The sequence below is a fragment of the Rhipicephalus microplus genome, chromosome 9 (assembly GCF_043290135.1).
Source record: "Rhipicephalus microplus isolate Deutch F79 chromosome 9, USDA_Rmic, whole genome shotgun sequence".
Taxonomy (NCBI): Eukaryota; Metazoa; Arthropoda; class Arachnida; order Ixodida; family Ixodidae; genus Rhipicephalus; species Rhipicephalus microplus.
This window is the reverse complement of record NC_134708.1, coordinates 4,852,921-4,873,473: the sequence shown is the minus strand read 5'-3', so window position 1 is coordinate 4,873,473 and position 20,553 is coordinate 4,852,921. Positions and strand designations below refer to the sequence as shown.

At 49.8% G+C, this 20,553-nt stretch overlaps 3 protein-coding genes across 5 annotated transcripts in view; all 3 read left to right on the top strand.

Moving 5' to 3' along the window:
* Nucleotides 1-20,553, top strand: part of shot (dystonin-like protein short stop) — a 710,700-nt gene that overhangs the window by 352,472 nt on the left and 337,675 nt on the right. The gene's annotated exons all lie outside the window — the stretch shown is intronic.
* LOC119163365 (uncharacterized) lies at nt 3,866-5,427 on the top strand. Its single transcript, XM_037415348.2, has one exon. It carries the CDS (start codon nt 4,254-4,256, stop codon nt 5,253-5,255), a length of 1,002 nt encoding a protein of 333 aa, XP_037271245.2. The 5' UTR covers nt 3,866-4,253; the 3' UTR covers nt 5,256-5,427.
* LOC119163366 (transmembrane reductase CYB561D2) overlaps nt 5,471-20,553 on the top strand; it is a 29,990-nt gene continuing 14,907 nt past the window's right edge. Inside the window, exon 1 of the mRNA XM_037415349.2 lies at nt 5,471-5,602. Within this exon, the coding sequence (XP_037271246.2) occupies nt 5,497-5,602 (106 nt within the window). The 5' untranslated portion in view covers nt 5,471-5,496. The remainder of the gene's footprint in view (nt 5,603-20,553) is intronic.

Sequence of the window (20,553 nt, the reverse complement as noted above, 5' to 3'; positions counted from 1 at the left end):
CACACACGCTCAAGAAAAACATCACGTGGACCCCGATAGAATAAGAAATAGGAAATATAGAGTCTGGTCCAACAGACGAAACGTCAGTGAAAACAGTCATCATCATCAGCCTGACTACGTCCACTGCAGGACAAAGGCCTCTCCCATGTTCCGCCAGTTAACTCGGTCCTGTGCTTGCTGCTGCCACTTTATACCCGCAAACTTCCTAATCTCATCTGTCCACCTAACTTTCGTCTCCCCCTCACCTGCTTGCCTTCTCAGAGAATTCAGTCAGTTACCCTTAATCATCAGCGGTTATCCTGCCTACGTGCTATATGCCCGGCCCATGTCCATTTCTTCTTGATATCGATGTCCTTAACAGCCGTTTGTTCTCTGATACACTCTGGTCTCTTCTTGCCACGCCACGGTGGTCTAGTGGCTAAGGTACTCGTCTGCTGACCGGCAGATCGTGGGATCGAATCCCGGCTGTGGCGGCTGCATTTCCGATGGAGGCGGAAATGTTGTAGGCCCGTGTACTCAGATTTGGGTGCACGTCAAAGAACCCCAGGTGGTCAAAACTTCCGGAGCCCTCCACTACGGCGTCTCTCAAAATCAAATGGTGGTTTTAGGACGTTAAACCCCACAAATCAATCAATCAATCTGGTCCCTTCTTGTCCCTTAGGGTTACACCTATCATTTTTATTGATAAACATGCATCGAAATAGTATGCTCAGCTATGTCACCAATAGGCGTAACTATAGTCTGAGCTGCTGTCACCACATGATTGCAAACAAACTCTGTCGGATAGTTGACTGACGTATAGCGGGACACGATCAGGTTCGGCCGCTGTATGTAAGCAGAAATCGGGCAAGCCCCACCACCGAGTAAAAACGTAATCAAATTTCTTGGCAAGGCCTTTCCCCGGTGCATATGGCTAGCTTGCCGTTCTTTCTCACATTTGTAAGAAAGAACGTTGGCGTCTTTTTTTATTTATGTGCTCGCTAACTATAACCTTAGGCTCGTGTCAAAAAATATACCCCCCCCCCCAACCACGCCCCCATTATCTAACGGCGGCACAAAGTCTGCCCCGTACCTTCGACCTGCTCTGTCCTTGTCTAAAGTACAAAATGGCAGTCCTGTGGACACGTAGGGTTATTTTTTTTTTTGCGATAATACAATAAATACCACTTCACCGAACGTCATTTAAACGAACAATTCAGTTGTACGAACTTCTTTCAATGCCTTACAGTTTAACGAAATTAGTGCAGGGCGCATTTCAGTTCAACGAACATGTTTTGTGACACCATCTAATGCCTCTTACGCCATGTTGATGAAATATTGTGAGAGAGACTGGATACATAGAGAGATTCGCCTTTTGAGGAAGATGTGACTCTCGTGCTGAGACATGAACCATTCTGTCTACAGAAGAGATTGTAGTCCTACCTCAGGAAGAAGTGGAAGAAGTAGCCCTTGTAGAGGAAGCACCGAGAAGTTCACCTAAAGAAGCAGTGATGTACTTAGAAGTCCTTCGGGGCCCAGCAGAGAATCGTGCCGGAGAGGGTTTAATGGGAGCTCAAACACAGTGACTCCATCCATAAGCACTGCAGTCCAAAGAGTACAACTGCAGCAAAATATCACTAAATTATTCAAAACATCCAAAATAAGCAAAAATTCGCATTGAATGAAGCAGCATTGCAAACAAAAATGGTACAAACATCAGTTGGACAACTATTTTTCTTAAGCAGCATTGCAATTAAAAGGATTGAAATTTCGTTTCAACAACTGATGTTTTATTTCGCTCCGGATGACAAGTTGCCGCATCGCTATTCCAGCCAAGCGCACTTACATTTTGACAAACCATTTGCTGGAGTCTCTTGGAGTTCGTTCAAGGGAAGTTTTGCTGCAGTCTTTCTTGCATGCGAGGGGGTGCACCCCCTAGCCCCCCTAAGTCAGGGAGGGGGCGCAAAGTCTGCCTCATACATTGACATAATAGAGCGAGACGGACACTGCGATGAATCCCTTCCCTTTAAGGGAAACCCTGTGCTTCCCAATGTTGCACTCAGCGGTCGTATCTGTATACACTGAAATCCAGGGTTGGACGGGAACCCGTATGGTCGGGCCTTGTTCACAAAGAAAACAATTTTAAATGAAGGGAGAGTAAACACGCTTTTTCGTCGGTTGCTATTGAGCGCGTTTGCTTCCCGTCTTTACCCTCAGAAAGCCGAAGACCAATGGGATGCTGTTGTGGGAATCGCCGAATTTTCATTGTTGCGTCACTCTCGAAGCTTGTATTCTTTTGAAGTAGACCAACATAAGTGGGAGGGTGTGCTGCAGTAAATATCCCCACCACCTCTTCATTATGAGAAACTTCAAAATCACCTCGCTGTTTCAGCACGTGAACCACCATCCCTCCTTAACTCTCAGGCATTGCTGATTACGTCATAGTTAACGAAGCTCCTCGCTAGGTTGTTTGGCATTCACTAAGAGAATTGCAGTGAGCGAAGGAATGCAAAAAAGGTTAAGGTTAGAAACACGTTGACGAGAGCCCATTTGACTTCGGGAGCGGTCATGATATGGGTAATATTCGTTGTTGGGCTTGGTGCATTTACCAGTGCATATGCGGCACTGCGAATGTATTCGAAGGCACGACAGTTCTGTCGAAAGAAAGGAAGTTATTAGAATTGTCGAGGTGTCGGGAGGAAAAGAGCCATCATTGATTATTCTTTTGACGAAGAGCATGCGCGTACACGTAACCGCCCCAGTCTACGCTCACATTCGATTTAATGCACATCGTGTTTTTGTGTTCATGACAGCTGCTGTTTCATTGGGAACATGCTTGTTTTCCTGGCGCTTAGCGTTCCTTTGTTAACCCCGTAGGGTCATGTAGGCAGAGACTGCCAAAAGGATGGCTTCATCCTTCAGTAAACCAACTTGTTAGACTGCGCTTCTTTGTCGTTCTTCTTTCTTCGTGTGTCGTCCCACAACGCAGTTCGCCATTACAATGGTCTAGTTTGCGCATGTCTGCACTCAATAGTCAACTTTGCGCCTAAATCAGTACCGCAGTGAGATGCGAAGAAACACATAGATAGGACGGGCACTCACTTGCAACTGTTTATTGCTTGAGGAATGCAGGCTGATTCTCGCCAACTCAAGCGCAACCTGCTTGAGCCTAAACGTGCTGTCGGACACTTTCTGACTCGTACAGATCGATTGCAGTTTCACTTACACAATCATTACCCCTCTTTTTGTATGGAAAGCACCTGCAAAATATTTCATGCTGCCTTGTTTTGGTTTTTATGTAGCAGAGGGGCGCAATTGTGCAAGCGGAACTTTATTCAACCTGTACGAGCCAGACTAGGGCAGTACCAAGAAAGTGGCCGATAGCATGATAATGGAGAAGAAGGCTCAAGCACGTCGCGCATGCGTTGGCGAAGAGTAGGTAGATTTATTAACCTGCTTTCCTCAAGAAATAAATGGTTTTAAGTGAGCGCCCATCCTGTCCATGTTTGTCTGTGTGTTTCAATGCGGTCGTGATTTTGACGCGAAGTTGTGCACTGGTTCGTATCTAGGTAACGTCGCTTCAGTTTCCAGCCGCTATCGATGAGACCTTGAAGACGAAAAAAAGGAATCGCCAATAGCGAAGTAGTTTAGGGATTCGCAGAAGTTCTCTCCTGCTTTTCGGAAACAACGAAGTGAATGTGAGAGCGTGCATGAAGGCCTACGATTACTTAAAAGCTGCCGTTCGTTATCGTCGATTGGAGATACACGACGCAGCTGAGCGGTGGCAGCAGAGACCGGTCAACGTCCGGCCTTCCTTCCCGGCGGCCGTTGCACTCGTTTTCAATGCCAGGTGAACGTCCTCGGCGGCAAACACAAGGAGCCGTTCCGGATTTCTGGGCAATGGGGTCAGCCGCGTTTCTCCGGTGCCAGTGACCCAGTGCGCATCCTGCGCGGTCATCGCTCTCGCGCCGCCGGACGGGACCCGGGCCCGGGCCTCCTCCTCTCCTCTTCGGAGAGAGAGAACGGGGTAGCCCCGGTCTAAACTTTTTCGGGAAAGGGCTTCGGGAAAGCCGGGCGGCCCGGATGGAGCGGGTCAAGTCGGCGGCGCGCGGGAAGGAAAGCGCCGCAGCGCCCTTTCTCCGCCCGGCGGCCCGTTGGCCCCGATGTACCGTTAGTCGCGCTCAGTCCGTCGAACGGGACGACCGCGCGCAAAGACTTCTCCTGTTTCTTACGGCGCAGCGCTGGCCAGGTTCAGGCATCTACTGCAGCGCTCCATGGCGGCGGCCGGCCCCGGGCCCGAGGCCCAGACGCCGGAGCCGCCCACGGAGTCGCCGCCCTGCAACGACCACCAGCAAACGACGGTCGCGGCGGTGACGCCACCGCCACCGGTGGACGAAGAGGAGCCCGCGCCAGCAGCGCTCGAACCCCCCCAGCACCATCGGGCAGGTGAGCCCCGGCCTCCGGGCAATTGGCCGCTTCCTGAGCTGGGCCGTTTCCTGCTTGCGGGGCCGCCCAGCACCAATGAGCCGCTTCCTGCGGTTGGAGGCGGCCGCTCCTCGTGTCGCGCAGCAGCCGCAGCCATGGAGAGCAACATCACGCTGTGGCAGTTCCTGCTCGAGCTGCTGCTGAGCCAGCGCTACAGCCACATGATCACCTGGACCAACGAGGATGGTGAATTCAAGCTCGTCAACGCCGAAGAGGTGGCGCGCCTCTGGGGGCTCCGCAAGAACAAGCACAACATGAACTACGACAAGCTGAGCCGGGCGCTCCGCTACTACTACGACAAGAACATCATCAAGAAAGTGCTGGGCCAGAAGTTCGTCTACCGTTTCGTCTCGTTCCCGGAGATCGTCAAGACGGAGAATAAGATCCCATTCCACGTCAAGATGGAGAGCATGGCGCAGGCGCCGCAAGACCTCAGCGTCAAAGGTCGTGAGCGCAAGCGCTCGCTCTCCGACGAGGACGAGCCGGCGGCCGACGACGTCTCTTCCACGAGCAGCGGAGGAGGCAAGCGGGCGAGGCCGGAGTCCGACACCGACTCGTGCCCGTCACCAGGCAGCGGAGGAGCCGGTGCCCTGTGCCTTTCCCCGTTCCTGGCGGCCGCCGCCGCGCACCACCGCGGCAAGCTGGCGCTGCCCCTGTACCCTCCGCTGTCGGCGACTCGTCCCTTCAACCTGCCGCCTTTCCCGCCGTTCGGGCCCTTCGTCCCGTACTCGCCGTTCGAGCCGCAGCTCGTCTTCTCGCCCGCCGCAAAGTCCATCCCAGTGCTGCAGTGACACCATAACCCGAGCGCTGGACGCCGGGCAGTGCTGCCGCCGAACTATCATCGTTACTTGTTTTTTTTTTTTTTTGATATTGTGTACAGATTATTCATGTGTGTGGCTTCCGCTCTGTAGTGCAGACGCCACAGAAAATAAAAGCTATAAAGGGGGCGCGCCCTCTGCCGGAGCTCAGAATTTGCTTCTGCCGCGACAGCCCAAGCAGGCCGAGTCGATTAAGCCAAGCCGGCCAAGTGCAATGGCGAACAGGGCCAGTGGATCAAGGTCCGCGACGGCGGCCACTCTCGCGACAACGCTCCTCTTCTCTGCTCTCGTCCTGTACTCCGTGAAGCCGGACACCTGGCGTGAGTACATACCACGTGTGTGCGTTGTTCATTCGCTCCTGTTTCCAGTTCGATGCCACCGTTTTTGCTCGCCGCACGTAGATGGCGCCCGCGGTCTAGGCGTTAGCTTGAATGCTGTTTCGCGGCTATGCGCGGCGCGGCAGCGCGGCGTATTCGACGGCTGTGTGTTCCTAGGCTACCTTTTACGTTCACAGAGCCAAACGGCGCCTTTCGAAAGCAACATCACCGATGCAGCCGCTTTTCGGAGAACCTGGTCAAGCTTTCTAACGGTTGAAACAATGCTGTTCGATGTTGTGGGCGTTGTCGAACACTCGGTCTCAAAGTGGACGCTGATCTTCTTGCAAGGCAAATCATTGTTCGCCTAGTAATGCGTTTGCTATCGGTGTAAGAGATGCCGCATGTGTGTATATATGCGTGCCACTCTACAGGCGCCACGTACACTCCAAATTAGTCACAACTTCCCAGCTCATGTCCCAGACTCCCAGCTGCTCCACATATAGTTTTAAACGTGAGCTTTCCTGGTGTGCCGAGAGAGGGCGCGAGCCTTCTCTACAGTTGGAATATCTTTTAATGGGGACCGTAGACAACACACTCCAGTCGGAACCTCTTTAAAGGATGAATACACGTTTAATCTTCATATTGTCATCTTCTCATTTGTAGCAGAGCTTGGGCGTGTCAGAATTCTTGACCGGAGTGCTTTCCTGGGAAAGGGGGAACTTGTTTTCCACTTCCTCCGTGTTGTTTTCTGATCATTGGATTGAGAATGAATCGGGACAACACTTATTTCCCGGGTGGTGAACATCATGGCTTCATTTCTTTGTTTTATACGTGTAAAGCACCCTTATGTTTATTGTATCATTGTTACTTCTAAACTATTTGTCCACTTTATTTTTATTTTCTTATTGCTAATTACGATCAGGACCCTGCGTACACCGTTACAAAATGTGGTTGGAATGGATGTTCAAGAGGCCCAGCAAGTCATTCTCTCCCAACTTAAACATGCCCGTTGGCGAAACGTGTAGGAACGAAAAATGTGTACTCGACCTCGCGGCCACTCGTGTGCACTGATTTAGGTGAAGCACGTAACGACATCGCATGGAAGATGCGTAACAATTAGGATGTGCGCCGTGGGAAGAGTGGACGCGGGGCATAGGGTGTGCGCAAGGTTCTCTGATTTGGGGTGGAAAGGTGTTCGAGTTTACGTCAATTTCAGTAGCATATTACAGCAACGCTAAGCAAGGTGTTACCCCTCCCCCTTCTTTCCCCCCAGGAAGTCCAATGGGAAACAGGCTTACCAATAGACACAAAAATGAAAATGCAGCGCTTAAAGCGGCCTTCCTTCGTTGCCCAGATTTCTGAGGGGCAAAAGTAATCTGTACAATAATGTATCGGGAATCCTCGGCTGCCATCATTTTCGAAAACTTGCGTGCCATAAACCTCCGTATTAGAGAATGGCAGAGTAAATATGTGATGGTTAACTATCTCGCTAGATGATGACCCGAGGAGGGTGCCTACCTCGACCGTCCTTTAAACATATATCTATCTATCTATCTATCTATCTATCTATCTATCTATCTATCTATCTATCTATCTATCTATCTATCTATCTATCTATCTATCTATCTATCTATCTATCTATCTATCTATCTATCTATCTATCTATCTATATGTTAGGATATAATAATAATAATAATAATAATAATAATAATAATAATAATAATAATAATAATAATAATAATAATAATAATAAAAATGTGCGTGTTTCGCTGGCAAAGGTTGTCGAAAGACGACGGTCTTCTGCCTGAAGAGAGGGACAATAAAAAAATTGGCAGCATATCCACGGAGTGAATGATGGAGAGTGGAACGAAGCATTCGTCCGTCCATTCGTTCTTGCTTCCGTCCGTCCATGCGTCCATCCGCCCGTCCGTGCGTGCGTCTGTTCGTGCGTCCGTCCCTGCGTCCGTTCATGCGTCTGTCTGTGTGTCCGTTCGTCCATCTATTCAACACTCCAGGTACCACCATCTCGCATCTTTTCATCATATATTCCCCATATAGAAGCACCGCCATCCAGCGGACATTCCAAGGACTAAACGAGAGGTGGCACGCGCACACTTTCTTACGGCTTGCGCTTCGGGTCTACTTCCCACCTTTAATTACCTCGATTTCATGGTATATACTAGTTCACTGTATTCCTGGCAGTGCGGCCCAACGCTCGCTAAACTTTTCTAAAACCAAGGAGGTTACGCCCAGCTAGTATAACGTAGCAACCTTTTCCTGTCAGATAGTGCTAAATGTACATGCCAATGGCTGCTAGTGGGAAATGAGAGACAGGAGAATTCGGGTTTTACTTTCTTACGGCTTGCGCTTCGTATCTACTTCCCACCTTCAACCACCTCGAGTTCATGGTATATACTATAGTTCATTGTATTCATGGCACTGCGGCTCAACGCTCGCTAAACCTTTCTAATACTAAGGAGGTTACACTCAGCGAGTATAACGTAGCAACCCTTTCTTGTCAGACAGTGCTCATTGTACATGCCTTGGCTGCTAATGGGGATCGCAGCGTGCTCGTTAACCAAAAGCCGAATGCTCCTGTCTCTCATTCCCCCTTAGCAGCCATTGGCATGTACATTGAGCACTATTTTTATTGTTCAACAACGCACAGAAGAAATCTTTCACCGGCACCACCTTGGAGGTCAAAATGTTATACCTGTTACACACTACAACAGCTACGAGGGACAAACAAGTGCCGTTATAAAGAGCTTCGCCCCTAAAACGTTCATTTGACGTTCTGCGCGTGAAAATCAGTGAATAGGTGCTACGTGAGATATGGACGCTATCTAGCAGTGATTTGAAGAAACCAAGTTTTCATAGAATGCAAAATCATTGGCAGGTGGCAGCACCATGTATAGCTTTAGTTAAGTGTAGGAAACATCCGTTTTTCGGTCATAGCGTCGCATTGCAAGCGCCACGTAATAAGCACTCTGGTCTTCATAATTGCGTATCTATGCGTTTTTCAAAATAAACTCACTGCCTAATGACCCCGTACTGATCTTGCGCCAAAATTTGCATTTTTTTATTGACAATGTCAGCACAGCACGTGTGAACGCTAAAGCCAGAACAAGATGGTTGGTCGTTTGGAAGGGGTTAAATGTTCGGCATTCTATTTATCCGGTCCAATACACAGATAAACAGACAGACCGAAATTTCTTCGTTCAAGTACCCCAAGAAAGACTGTTGTCTTTAAAAACTAGGGTTGCCGAAACCTCGTAATGATTATGAGGGACGCCGTAGTTGAGTGCTGCCCCGCCGCGGTGGTCTAGTGGCTAAGGTACTCGGCTGCTGACCTGCAGGTCGCGGGATCGAATCCCGGCTGCGGCGGCTGCATTTCCGATGGAGGCGGAAATGTTGTAGGCCCGTGTGCTCAGATTTGGGTGCACGTTAAAGAACCCCAGGTGGTCGAAATTCGCGGAGCCCTCCACTACGGCGTCTCACATAATCATATGGTGGTTTTGGGACGTTAACCCCGCATATATCAATCTATCAATTAGTTGAGGGCTGCGGAAATTTCGATAATCTGTTAACACTCATGCGCTGACCATTCCGCCTCTAGCGAAATGCGGGGGTCGAAGCCGCTAACTTTGAATCCGCAACTCAGCCCGGCAATCGCAGTTCCACCAAAGTGGACAATGGGTAGGGGCATAGAGTTGCTCACGTTAATACCTAGAGGGAAGTGTGGCGCCACCTTCTATGTGAATTTCTTAAGGGGCCCCGTTGGACGTGTCTGCCAGGCTTGCGTTGGCTGGCGTTGAGCGAGGCTTCGGCTTAAAAGCAAATACGACTGCGTAAATAAAGCTTCTCTAAAACAAAACGTTTAAAAGCGGATCTCATTCACGCATATTATAGTCGAAAATAAAAGTCCACTTACCTTGATGGCGTAACCAAACGGCGAAAAGAACAGACGACATAAAAAGGTTGGAGGAAACGCTCGCTTTGTCGTCTGCCTGCCAAGTTTAGCGGCCTTTGGCTACTTCTTACGCTTCGTAACATTGTACATAGACGCAGAAGCTTCCAGTGTTAAATTAATCACGTTTCAGTGCGATGACAAAAATAAACAGCTTATGACGCGCTTTTTTTCTAGTAAGAAATTAATCATTTTAACGTGAAGCTAGACGCGCCTTCGAGGTATAAAAATCTGAGTCAAGTTCGAAGCTCACATAGCCCGTCATTACCTTGGATTCAGCAGCTCACAAACGCCAGATTTCCCTCTAGGAAGTTTCTGAGAAACTCTACGGGTTAGGAAATTGGACACCTGTGTTGCAGACTTGGATTTGAAACTAGTTGTTACACACACACACACACACACACACACACACACACACACACACACACACACACACACACACACACACACACACACACACACACACACACACACACATATATATATATATATATATATATATATATATATATATATATATATATATATATATATATATATATATATATATATATATATATATATATATATATATATATATATATATATATATATATATATATATATATATATATATACATGGGAAATAAGTGCACATCTAAGGCCTCGTTTTCCCGTGTTCTGACACAATATTAATAAGATCTAACTGACAATAATGCCAAGAAATGCACAGGGGAAGTTAGAACCGATGTTATTGTTCCATTGTTATTACTGGCTTTGTATTTTTATTAGTTATTAGCTGCTCTGTAGTTGCTTTGCTTTGTAGTTGCTTTGTATTGTGGCAGAAGTATCACCCACTAGCATTCTTTCCTATGTACCCCCCTTACTCTATGCTCCGTAATAGAGCCTGTAAGGTATTTTTAAATAAATAAATAATGTAAATAAGAAGAAGGAAAAGTGGGTGAAAAAATAACTTGCCGTGAGCAGGAATCAAACCTATGACCTTCAAATAACGCGTTCGAAGCTCTACTACTGAGCTATCACGGCGGCTATCCCCCCAGGCACCTAATTGGGTTTATATGTGAATTTAAACGTGAGAGTGTCTGTCAGCGCCACCTGTAGCCATGGCGGCGAGTGTGGCACACTCTTTTTATGAGCCTGTATGGCGTCACGCAGCACCTGAATCTATTACGAGCTGGCAGGTGACCAATAGTCCCTCGTATACAACCTAACGGTATATATATATATATATATCTTCTGTGGATCCAGTGATCACAAAAAATTGGCTTGAGCAGACGAGCGTACGAAAACACTTATTAATTACTACGGTTCGGCCGGGGTGCGGCCGACACGTAGGAATTATTGAAGTTTTCGTACGTTCGTCCGTTCAAGCCAATTTATATATATACAAGGTGAAGAAAGTATATAACAGCTGCATCTTGCCGGTACTTAGCTAGGGAGCAGAAACCTGGAGACCTACATAGAGGGTTCAGCCTAACTTGAGGACGACGCAGCGAGCAATTAAATGGAAAATGGTAGTTGTAACCTTAAGAGACAAGAAGATAGCAGAGTGGTAGTAGGGAACAAAGCGGGATTAAGCATATCATAGTTGAAATCAAGAAGAGGAAATAGACATGAGCCGGGCATGTAGCACGTAGACAGGATAACCGCTGGTCATTAAAGGTAACTTAACTGGATTCCCAGAGAAGGCAAGTGGGTTAGGGAGAGACTGAAGGTAAGGTAGGCAGATGAGATTAAGAAGTTTGCGGTGAAAAAGGGTTTATTGGCGACTGTTCCGACGGTGGTCCTACAATGAAACACGATCGGGAAAGAGCAACGGTCAAGCAGATGCCGGCGATGATCAGCACGAGCCAAGTGAGCGAAGCCCAGGACCCAGTACCCAAGCGGAGGCGATGTTGCTTGCCAACGATGCGTTTTTTTCTTCACAATTTTCCCCCGCCGAAAAAGAGCCATCCTGGCGACCTAAGAGTCTGGAGGCAGAGGGCTATAATATGACTTAAGACGGGCGACGTGGACGATGTCACGTCCACGCTGGCGCATGTCGTCAGATGGGGAAAGTGGCTCAATGAGAAAATTCACTGGTAAAATTTGCTCCAAAACACGGTAAGGACCCTCTTAATTCGGGACTAGTTTTGAGGAAAGGCCGGGGGTTTGGTAAGGAACAGCCAGCCATACAAATGATCCCGGGGAATAGCTGTGGCTTCGTGAAGAGCCGGCGTTGTTTTCTTTCTGGCGCTGCTGTTCTTGTGACGTAAAGGTGCGTGCGAGTTCACGGCACTCTTCCGCTTTTCGAGCAGCTTCGGACACAGATGGGCATTCGGATGCGTCAGGACGGTATGGAAGGAGAGTGTCGATGGTGTGGGATGGTTCGCGTCCATATAGGAGAAAGAAAGGTGAAAATTCAGTGGTGGACTGTGCCGCGGTGTTGTATGCGAACGTGATGAATGGAAGAATGCGATCCCAGTTAGTATGATCAGATGCCACATACATCGCGAGCATATCGCCGAGTGTGCGGTTAAATCTCTCCGTGAGCCCGTTAGTCTGCGGATGGTATGCCGTGGTCTTGCGATGAACAACATGGCATTCAGAAAGCAGAGCTGTGACGACTTCTGATAGGAAGGCTCGTCCTCGGTCGCTTAGTAGTTCTCGAGGTGCACCATGTCGTAGTATGAATCGATGAAGGATGAAGGACGCTACGTCCCGCGCAGTGGCACTTGGAAGGGCGGCGGTCTCAGCGTAGCGTGTAATAATCCACAGCGACTATGATCCACCGATTTTCATCTGATGTTGTCGGTAGAGGGCCATAGAGATCAATTCCGATTCGATCGAAAGGTTTGGCAGGGCACGGAAGTGGTTGAAGTGCACCGGACGAGTGAAAAGGCGGTGATTTGCGGCGTTGACAGTCAGGGCAGCCCATAACGAATTTTCGAACAAAATTATACATTCCGCGGCCAGCAGAAGCGACGGCGAATGCGTTCGTAAGTTTTGAAAACTCCAGCATGGCCACATTGGGGATCGTCGTGAAAGGTGGTGCATATTTGTGATCGCAAGCTGCGGGGGACAACCAAGAGCCACTTACGACCTTCAGGGGCGTAGATGCGTCGGTGTATCAACCGATCACGAATGGCGAAATGAGCAGCTTGACGTCGGAGAGATCGTGATACCGCAGTGGTTGACTATCCAGAGAGACAGTCAAAAAGGGAAGCGATCCATGGGTCCTTGTGTTGTTCACTGGCAAACGAGTCGAGGTCGAGAGATGCGACGGAGTTGGTACCAGTGGTTCCGCAGGCCGAGTCGGGAGGTAAAGGCGAACGGGACAGGGCGTCGGCGTCAGAATGCTTGCGTCCGCCGCGATAGATCACGCGAATGTCGTACTCCTGGATTTGCAGTGCCCACCGAGCTAGGCGGCCAGAAGGATCTTTCAATGTGGCGAGCCAACAAAGTGCACGGTGGTCATTTACCAGGTCGAATGGGCGACCGTACAAATAAGGGTGGAACTTGCGAAGCGCCCACACTAGCGCTAAGCACTCTTTTTCAGTGACGCTGTAATTGGCCTCAGCTTTAGTGAGCGTGCGACTCGCATAAGCGACGATGTATTCGGAGTAGCCCGGCTTGCGCTGGGCGAGGACAGCGCCAAGACCAACCCCGCTAGCGTCTGTGTGAACTTCCGTTGCAGCTGTTGGGTCGAAATGCCGTAGAATGGGAGGAGATGTTAGCAGACTACGGTGCGTGGCGAACGCGACGTCGCATTCAGGAGACCAGGATGAAAGGTCTGCGTCACCGCGTAGGAGGTTGGTTAGTGGTGACATGGTCGACGTGAAATTTTGAACGAAGTGCTGGAAGTACGAGCATAGTCCGATGAAACTGCGTAATTCTTTCAGTGTAGTATACATAGGTTTCGGGAACTCGGCGACTGCTCGCAGTTTTGCAGGGTCGGGTAGAACACCATGCTTGGACACGATGTGCCCTAAGATGGACAGCTCTCGCGCGGCGAAGCGGCAATTTTTGAGGTTCAGTTGGAGCCCAGCGTTGGTTAAACACGTCAGAACCAGTTGGAGCCGAAGCAGACGTGTAGGAAAATCGGGAGAGAAAACGACAATGTCGTCGAGGAAGCATAGACACACAGACCACTTCAGTCCACGCAGTGTGTTGTCCATGAGTCGTTCAAACGTGGCAGGGGCATTACAAAGCCCAAATGGCATTACGTCAAATTCTTACAGGTCATCTGATGTAATGAACGCAGTTTTCTGGCGATCAGCTTCTGCCATAGGGACCTGCCAGTATCGAGATCGTAAGTCTAAGGAGGAGAAGAATTCGGCTCCTTGGAGTCTGTCAAGGGCGTCGTCAATGCGTGGTAATAGATAGACGTCTTTCCGCGTCACCTTGTTTAATCGCCGGTAGTCGACGCAAAATTGAATTGATCCATCCTTCTTTCGAACTAGAACGACAGGAGATGCCCAAGGACTGTGCGATGGTTGAATAACGCGACGACGTAGCATCTCTTCGACCTGGTCGTTGATGACGTGACGTTCTGCAGCAGAGACACGGTACGGTCTTTGACGCAATGGCTGGTGCGAACCGGTGTCAATGTAGTGGTGCACTGCCGAAGTACGACCCAATTGCGGCTGAGAAACGTCGAATGAATTCGCGAAGTGCTGGAGGAGATTAAGAAGCTCGGCGCGTTCTTGAGCAGTTAAGGTGTCGGTGATGGAACTCGAGAAGGTGTCACTCGACGAGCATTCCAGTGGGGAAAGGGCATGAAGTTCGGTAGAGGCGCTACTGCACTATTCTTCTGGCATGTTAAGGAGTAAAGAAGAATCAAGGTAATCCACTCGACTGAGACATTCGCCGGCAAGTAGCGTAAGCGGTGCAGAAAGGGTCTGTGGACGAAAATATTGCTTCGGCCAGCAGTGACGTCAAGTGCAGCGAAAGGCAAAGAAACGGCTCTGCGGCTCATGAAAATGTCGGAAGGTGTAAACATTACCGTAGCATCGTTATAGTCATCGCAGCAAACCGGGACAACGGCAAGAGAGGCTGGCGGAATTTCAGTGTCCTCACGCACGACAAGTTTTGGTGACCGCTCAAGGGTTTCGTGCAAAGGTTCGTCACACAGGTGCGAAAATTGAACTTCAGCGCGTGCGCAGTCGATGATGGCATGATGATTTGACAGAAAGTCCCACCCGAGGATAACGTCATGCGAGCACACCGAAAGGACGATGAACTCGACAACGCACATAGAGCCTTGGATGAATATGCGGGCCGTACAGGTGCCGAGAGGTCGAACTGGTTGTGCGCTAGCTGTACGAAGCGATAGTCCAGAGAGCGGCGTGGTCACTTTGCGTAGGGAGCGGCAGAGCTGGGCGGCTATAACAGAAATGGCAGCACCTGTGTCGACGAGGGCAAAGGTAGAAATATGGCGACGATATGGCGACAGATATGGCGACGACGTTAGCTGGTGAAGTGCGAGGACTTGAGTATTTCGACGACGGCGCAGTTCTTGCCTCTGGAACTGCGGCGTTCAGTTTTCCCGGTTGGAGGAAGCGGGTCTAGGACGCATTGGGGACAGTGATCGCCTGCGAGGAGATGGGGAGCGGGGAGAGTGAGTCTGAAATGAGGGCTGGGGTGACCGAGACTCAGGAAGGTTTGTGTATCCATACTGCGGTGAGGGATAGGGAGCAGGTATGTGCATGGGCTGTGGGTCATACGGTAACGGCCGAGTAGCGTCGTGGAGTGGTTGGAAGCGACGGCGACAATATCGTGCCACGTGTCCTGGAGTACCGCAGGCGTAGCAGATCGGTCGATTGTCAGGAGTGCGCCAGGAATTGCTGACTCGTGGTGCGGCCCAAGGTGTCGAAAAAGGGGCGGAGTGGGGAGCGACTGAAGACATGGGTGGCAAATGCTGCTGGCGGGGTCTGCTGCGTACTACCTGGGCATACGTAAGAGACGCGGCCACGGGCTGCATAGCCGGCGCATGGGCAACAGGCATGGCCACAGGCTGCTGGTGGGCAGCGACGGGAACAGCCTGAGCTACCTCTTCGGCAATAACGTCGCGGAGTGGTGAGGGCAGACGAGAGGACGGCGGCTGCTGCGTGAAGGGAATCAACGACAGTTGCCGAGCTACTTCTTCACGCACAAAGTCTTTAATCTCTTGCAGGGTTGGTGAGTGGTCGGGAACGGAAGTGAGACTGGAGAGCGAGTCGGCGTGTGAGGAAAATGGCCGAGTCAGGGCGCGCTGCTTGCTCAACTCGTCGAAACTTTGACACAAAGTGACAAGTTCCGCAACGGTGGCAGGATTACGGGCAAGGAGCAGCTGATATTCACCGTCATTTATCCCTTTGAGGATGTGTTGAATCTTCTCCGACTCGGGCATGGTGGTGTTGACACGGTTGCAAAGGCCAATAATGTCTTCGATGTAGCTGGTGAAAGATTCCGTTGGCTTTTGTGCGCGAGTCCGCAAGCGTTGTTCGGCTCTGAACTTGCGGACAGTGGGTCGGCCAAAAACGTCAGCAAACAACGTTTTAAAGATGGACCACGTCGTAATGTCGTTTTTGTGGTTGTTATACCCCATTTCGGCCACGTCAGTGAGGTAAAAGATGACGTTAGTCAATTTGTCCGCGTCATCCCACTTGTTGTTTGCGCTCACCAGTTCGTAGTTAGCGAACGAGTCTTCCACGTCGGTCTCATCAGCTCCGCTAAAGACCTTGGGCTCTCGCAAACGAAGAACGCCGGGGTTGCTGGGGGATGGAGTGGAAGAGCCAGGTTGCGCGTTGTTGGTAGCCATGATGGGAGGTAGCGTTCGGTTGCGCAGCTCCAGGTTTAGGTGACGGCGAATGGCAGCACCCAGGTTCAGGGGACGGAGAATGTCAGCACCCTCCACCAATTGAAAAAGGGTTTATTGGCGACTGTTCCGACGGTGGTCCTACAATGAAACACGATCGGGAAAGAGCAACGGTCAAGCAGATGCCGGCGATGATCAGCACGAGCCGAGCGAGCGAAGCCCAGGACTTAGTACCCAAGCGGAGGCGATGTTGCTTGCCAACGATGCGTTTTCTTCTTCACAGCGGGTATAAATTGGCAGCAGCAAGCACAGGACTGAGTTGACGGGCAGAACATGGGAGAAAACTTTGTCCTGCAGAGTATGTAGTCAGGATAATGATGATGATGATGATGATGATGATGATGATGATTATAATGATAATGTGATGATAATGAAGATGTTTCAGCTAAAAATTACCAAGCAATAAAAAATTAAAAATGAGTGCTAGGCGTCTCCATCTAGCGCAGAATTGTTCTTAGCTGTATGTAGCACGTCAAAATATTTTTTGATCCACCAAGCACGGTAGTTAACGAAGTTTGCTTAATGAACTAGTTTTAATAGTGATCTTAGAGAAATAATTTCAATACAAGACTTGTAGCTGTTATCCAGAAATAACAAAACTTTCAAGTTACGGTAAGATAACAATGCTGGTAAATTTTTTTCCAGGTTTTGTTTAAAGGGAGCGAAATTAAAAGAATACCACATGATTGCCGCCTAACGCGCAGCGCTTCGAGTGCCCTCAAATGTAAGTTGAACGAATTAGCGAACGCTTCTCACACACGAAGGTCGCTTGAACAGGACTCGGTGACTACGATGGACATTAAGCGATGGTTGGATAGTTCCATTCAAAAAGAAGAGGTTGGGCGAAAGAAAGAAACGAAGACAATAAACTTCGACAAAAAAGCGGCTGCCACGTGTATTGCGATACGAGACCGGAGGCAGCATTCGGCGCAGCGCAGACGTTTTACCCACTACGGCATTAATAATAAAAATGTTAGGGCAGTAAGTAGCCATTCGCCATGCTATTTTTCGTCATTCTTAGAAGCGTGGTATACGGTAAACAATTGCGAGAAATTTCGTGCCGATTGTTCATGCAGTGGCTGACGGCGATGAGTAATTATGCCTGAAGTGGGTATGCGGCGCAGTTAATAGCTGATAAAAACAAGCTTTTGTAATGGGTTTGAGCAGTGGACGACTCACTCGTTATGCTATTCGCATTGTGCGACGACTGCTTGTTATTTCGCTGTTTTAAAACGATTTAGAAATCGTATTAACGCGACATCATGCCTGACTAAGGAAAGTTTGCCTACAAGCCCCAAGCACCAGCGTGCCTAGTGATTCGGCTTTCGGCCACAGTAGTGAACGGACACAGCATGCAGGGCTCCGTCGTAGTGGCTTACAGGTCAACTGAAGAGTACCAAGTGATTCTGCCTCATCCGCCAACAGGACGCGTTGCCTTACATATCTTGCGTTTTTGCACGGAGACATTCGAGCGAGACCCTATATAGGGTTGAAGACTTCAGAGACGCGTTGGGTCCCACTGGGCTGCTATCGGACGTCATTGCACTCGGGGCGTACCAGATTAATCACGTCTGGGCGTTTACACTGAACGAAGAAGACGTGACGAAGAAGCTGTTGTCTTTCAAGGAACTTCAGGTGAAGGGACATCGGTTTCTCATCGTTGATCCCCAGGACCGGCAGATGAAACTGCGGCTTCATTGGCTGCTTTACGGAGTCGTCGATGAGGATGTGCGGACGGCGTTCGCGGCCTTCGGCAATGTGGTCGAAGTGAATCGAGAACGCTGGAGAGTCGACGACGTCAGTGACAAAGGGTCGACGACCAGAACTGTGTTACTCAAGTTAAAGAGTGGAGTTACGGTGGAGGACCTTCCACACCAAGTACGCGTTGCAGGGGAATGTTGTGGCGCCGGGCAGGCCTATGCAATGCTTGCGGTACAAAGAGACCGGTCACCTACGGCGGCACTGCCAAGGTGTTGTCGGCGATTTGGGAATCGAGACGCCGAGTGCGTCCGGTCATACGCAGCTGTTACGAGCGCTGCAACGTGTGATCGGAGACCATGGACGCCGCTGAGGCGAAATACGCGGCTACGGGGGCAGGAGACGCGGCTAGTTCTCTGGATGAACGCGGGCCGGTTTTGGCTGAAAAGTACGATACAGCGTCTGAACCCGATGAAAAAGAAGTGGCTACGGCGGACACCAGCCAAGAGAATTCTACTGAAGACGCACAAAGCCAACCAGCGGACATGTCGACGCAAGCTGCGGCAAGACGCGACATGCCAGAGCACGGAATGACCCGCGGGATCAACGCGAGCTCGGCGATTAAGCGTCGGCTGGAGAAATCTGCGAGCACTGCTCACGAAAGCAAAGTTGAGGGACCACTAGCGAAGGCGACACCGGCACGGCGCTCGGGCTTCAGAGCGAGGTCTAATCTACCTGTGGACCGGTTGGCTCTCCTAGTGACCAGCAGCAAACTGATGCCGGACCATTGGATGGTCCCGGAGACAGTAAGCGCTATGCTCTCTGCCTACCCCCTCTTTTTTAGTGTGTAACGATGGCTAATCACTTGCCACTGAGCTTCGCAACCTTAAATGTACGAGGTTTGGCCTCCAAGAAAAAAATGGCTGATTCCACGCACAGTGGGAATCGATTATATGTGAAGCATGAATGAAAAATGTTGGTATGCCACTTTAAAATCAGCACAACGTTATGAAGTGGAGGTAAATGATGCCGTACATGACATCCATAGGATGAATATCATGTTTGGGGATGTGTCGTTTACCTTTGTCATCTATTCACGTCACGTGATAGTGAAACGGTTGCGAGCACGCTATGAGCGTGGTATGTTGTCATGTTTTTACATGACCCGCGTGTCATCATGTTTGCACCAGTCATCTCAGTTTCGAGAACAAAGCAATACACTGTGTTGAAAAGAAGTCGTTAACGATTTAGAGTACGAGGTAGTACATTAGCCGCATGTCAGGATTATCATGTTTGCACCAGTCATATATTTCCTCATTCATTGATGTCACGTAACACCAAATTTGGTACATGTGGAACTAGCAAAACGGCCGCGAGCGCATCATGAAGGGCTTAATATACTCCAATGTAGCGTTAACGTGCGCGCACGCTGGACATAGCGACGCTAAGCATCATGAAGGACCCAATATACTCCAACGTAACGTTGACGCGCGCGCACGCTGGGCACAGCGATGCTACGTTAGCAAAACGCGAGCACTCTATAGTCTTACGTTATGTGCGACCAGCGTCCGTCAGCGCGTCCCGACGGCAACCGGCGCGAAATGCGAATGCTGCATTTCGCGCCGATGCATAGAGTAACATTACTATATGCCGATGCGTTACCCAGACAACACTGCGCCTCCCTCTTTTCGTGACGGAGGGACGCCGGATGCGCTGAAACGCGCATGCGTCAAAGCAACGCAGCGCGCCTGCGAGTATATCAGGACCGGCGTCTGGCGTGGCAACGCCGGCGTGACGTGACGAAATGAACGCCGGTGAGCACGCGCACCGCGTCATGTCGAAATGTATTGGCGCCTTGACTGTGGCATGTATTCATGTTCTCACATGGCACGCATCTCATGATTATTATGTTTGCACCAGTCACACACCTTCGTCATCCATTGGCGTCACGTAATACCAAATTTGGCATATGTGAAGCTAGCGGAAACGGCCGCGAGCGCATCATGAGTGTGGCATGTAGTCATGCTGTTACATGGCATGCATCTCATGTTTATCATGTTTGCAGCAGAATCATACCATCGTCATTCATTCACGTCCCGTAATGCCAAATTTGGTATAAGTGAAGCTAGCAAAACGGCCGCCAGCGCATTTTGAGCGTGGCATGCAATCATGTTGTTACATGACACGCATCTCATGATTATCAAGTTTGCACCAGTCCCTTCGTGTACTTCGCCCGGCGAGGAGGGGAAGGTTGTACGCCTTGGCAGGCCTCGGGGTTTACCTGCAACGATCCTGCTGTAGTTACCTGGTGCACAAAGGTCACTGCAATCATTGCAGTCTCCGTTTGCGAAAAGCGCTTGCTTTTCAGAGAAAGCAAAGTAACAAATGAGACGCTTACCGCGTGCATTCGTACCTGTGAGTACGTTTTGTGCGTGAGGAACGCGGGGCATG

Bases quoted from the DNA above. Each gene is read 5' to 3' on its own strand.
- LOC119163365 (XM_037415348.2), top strand. From the start codon at position 4,254: ATGGCGGCGGCCGGCCCCGGGCCCGAGGCCCAGACGCCGGAGCCGCCC.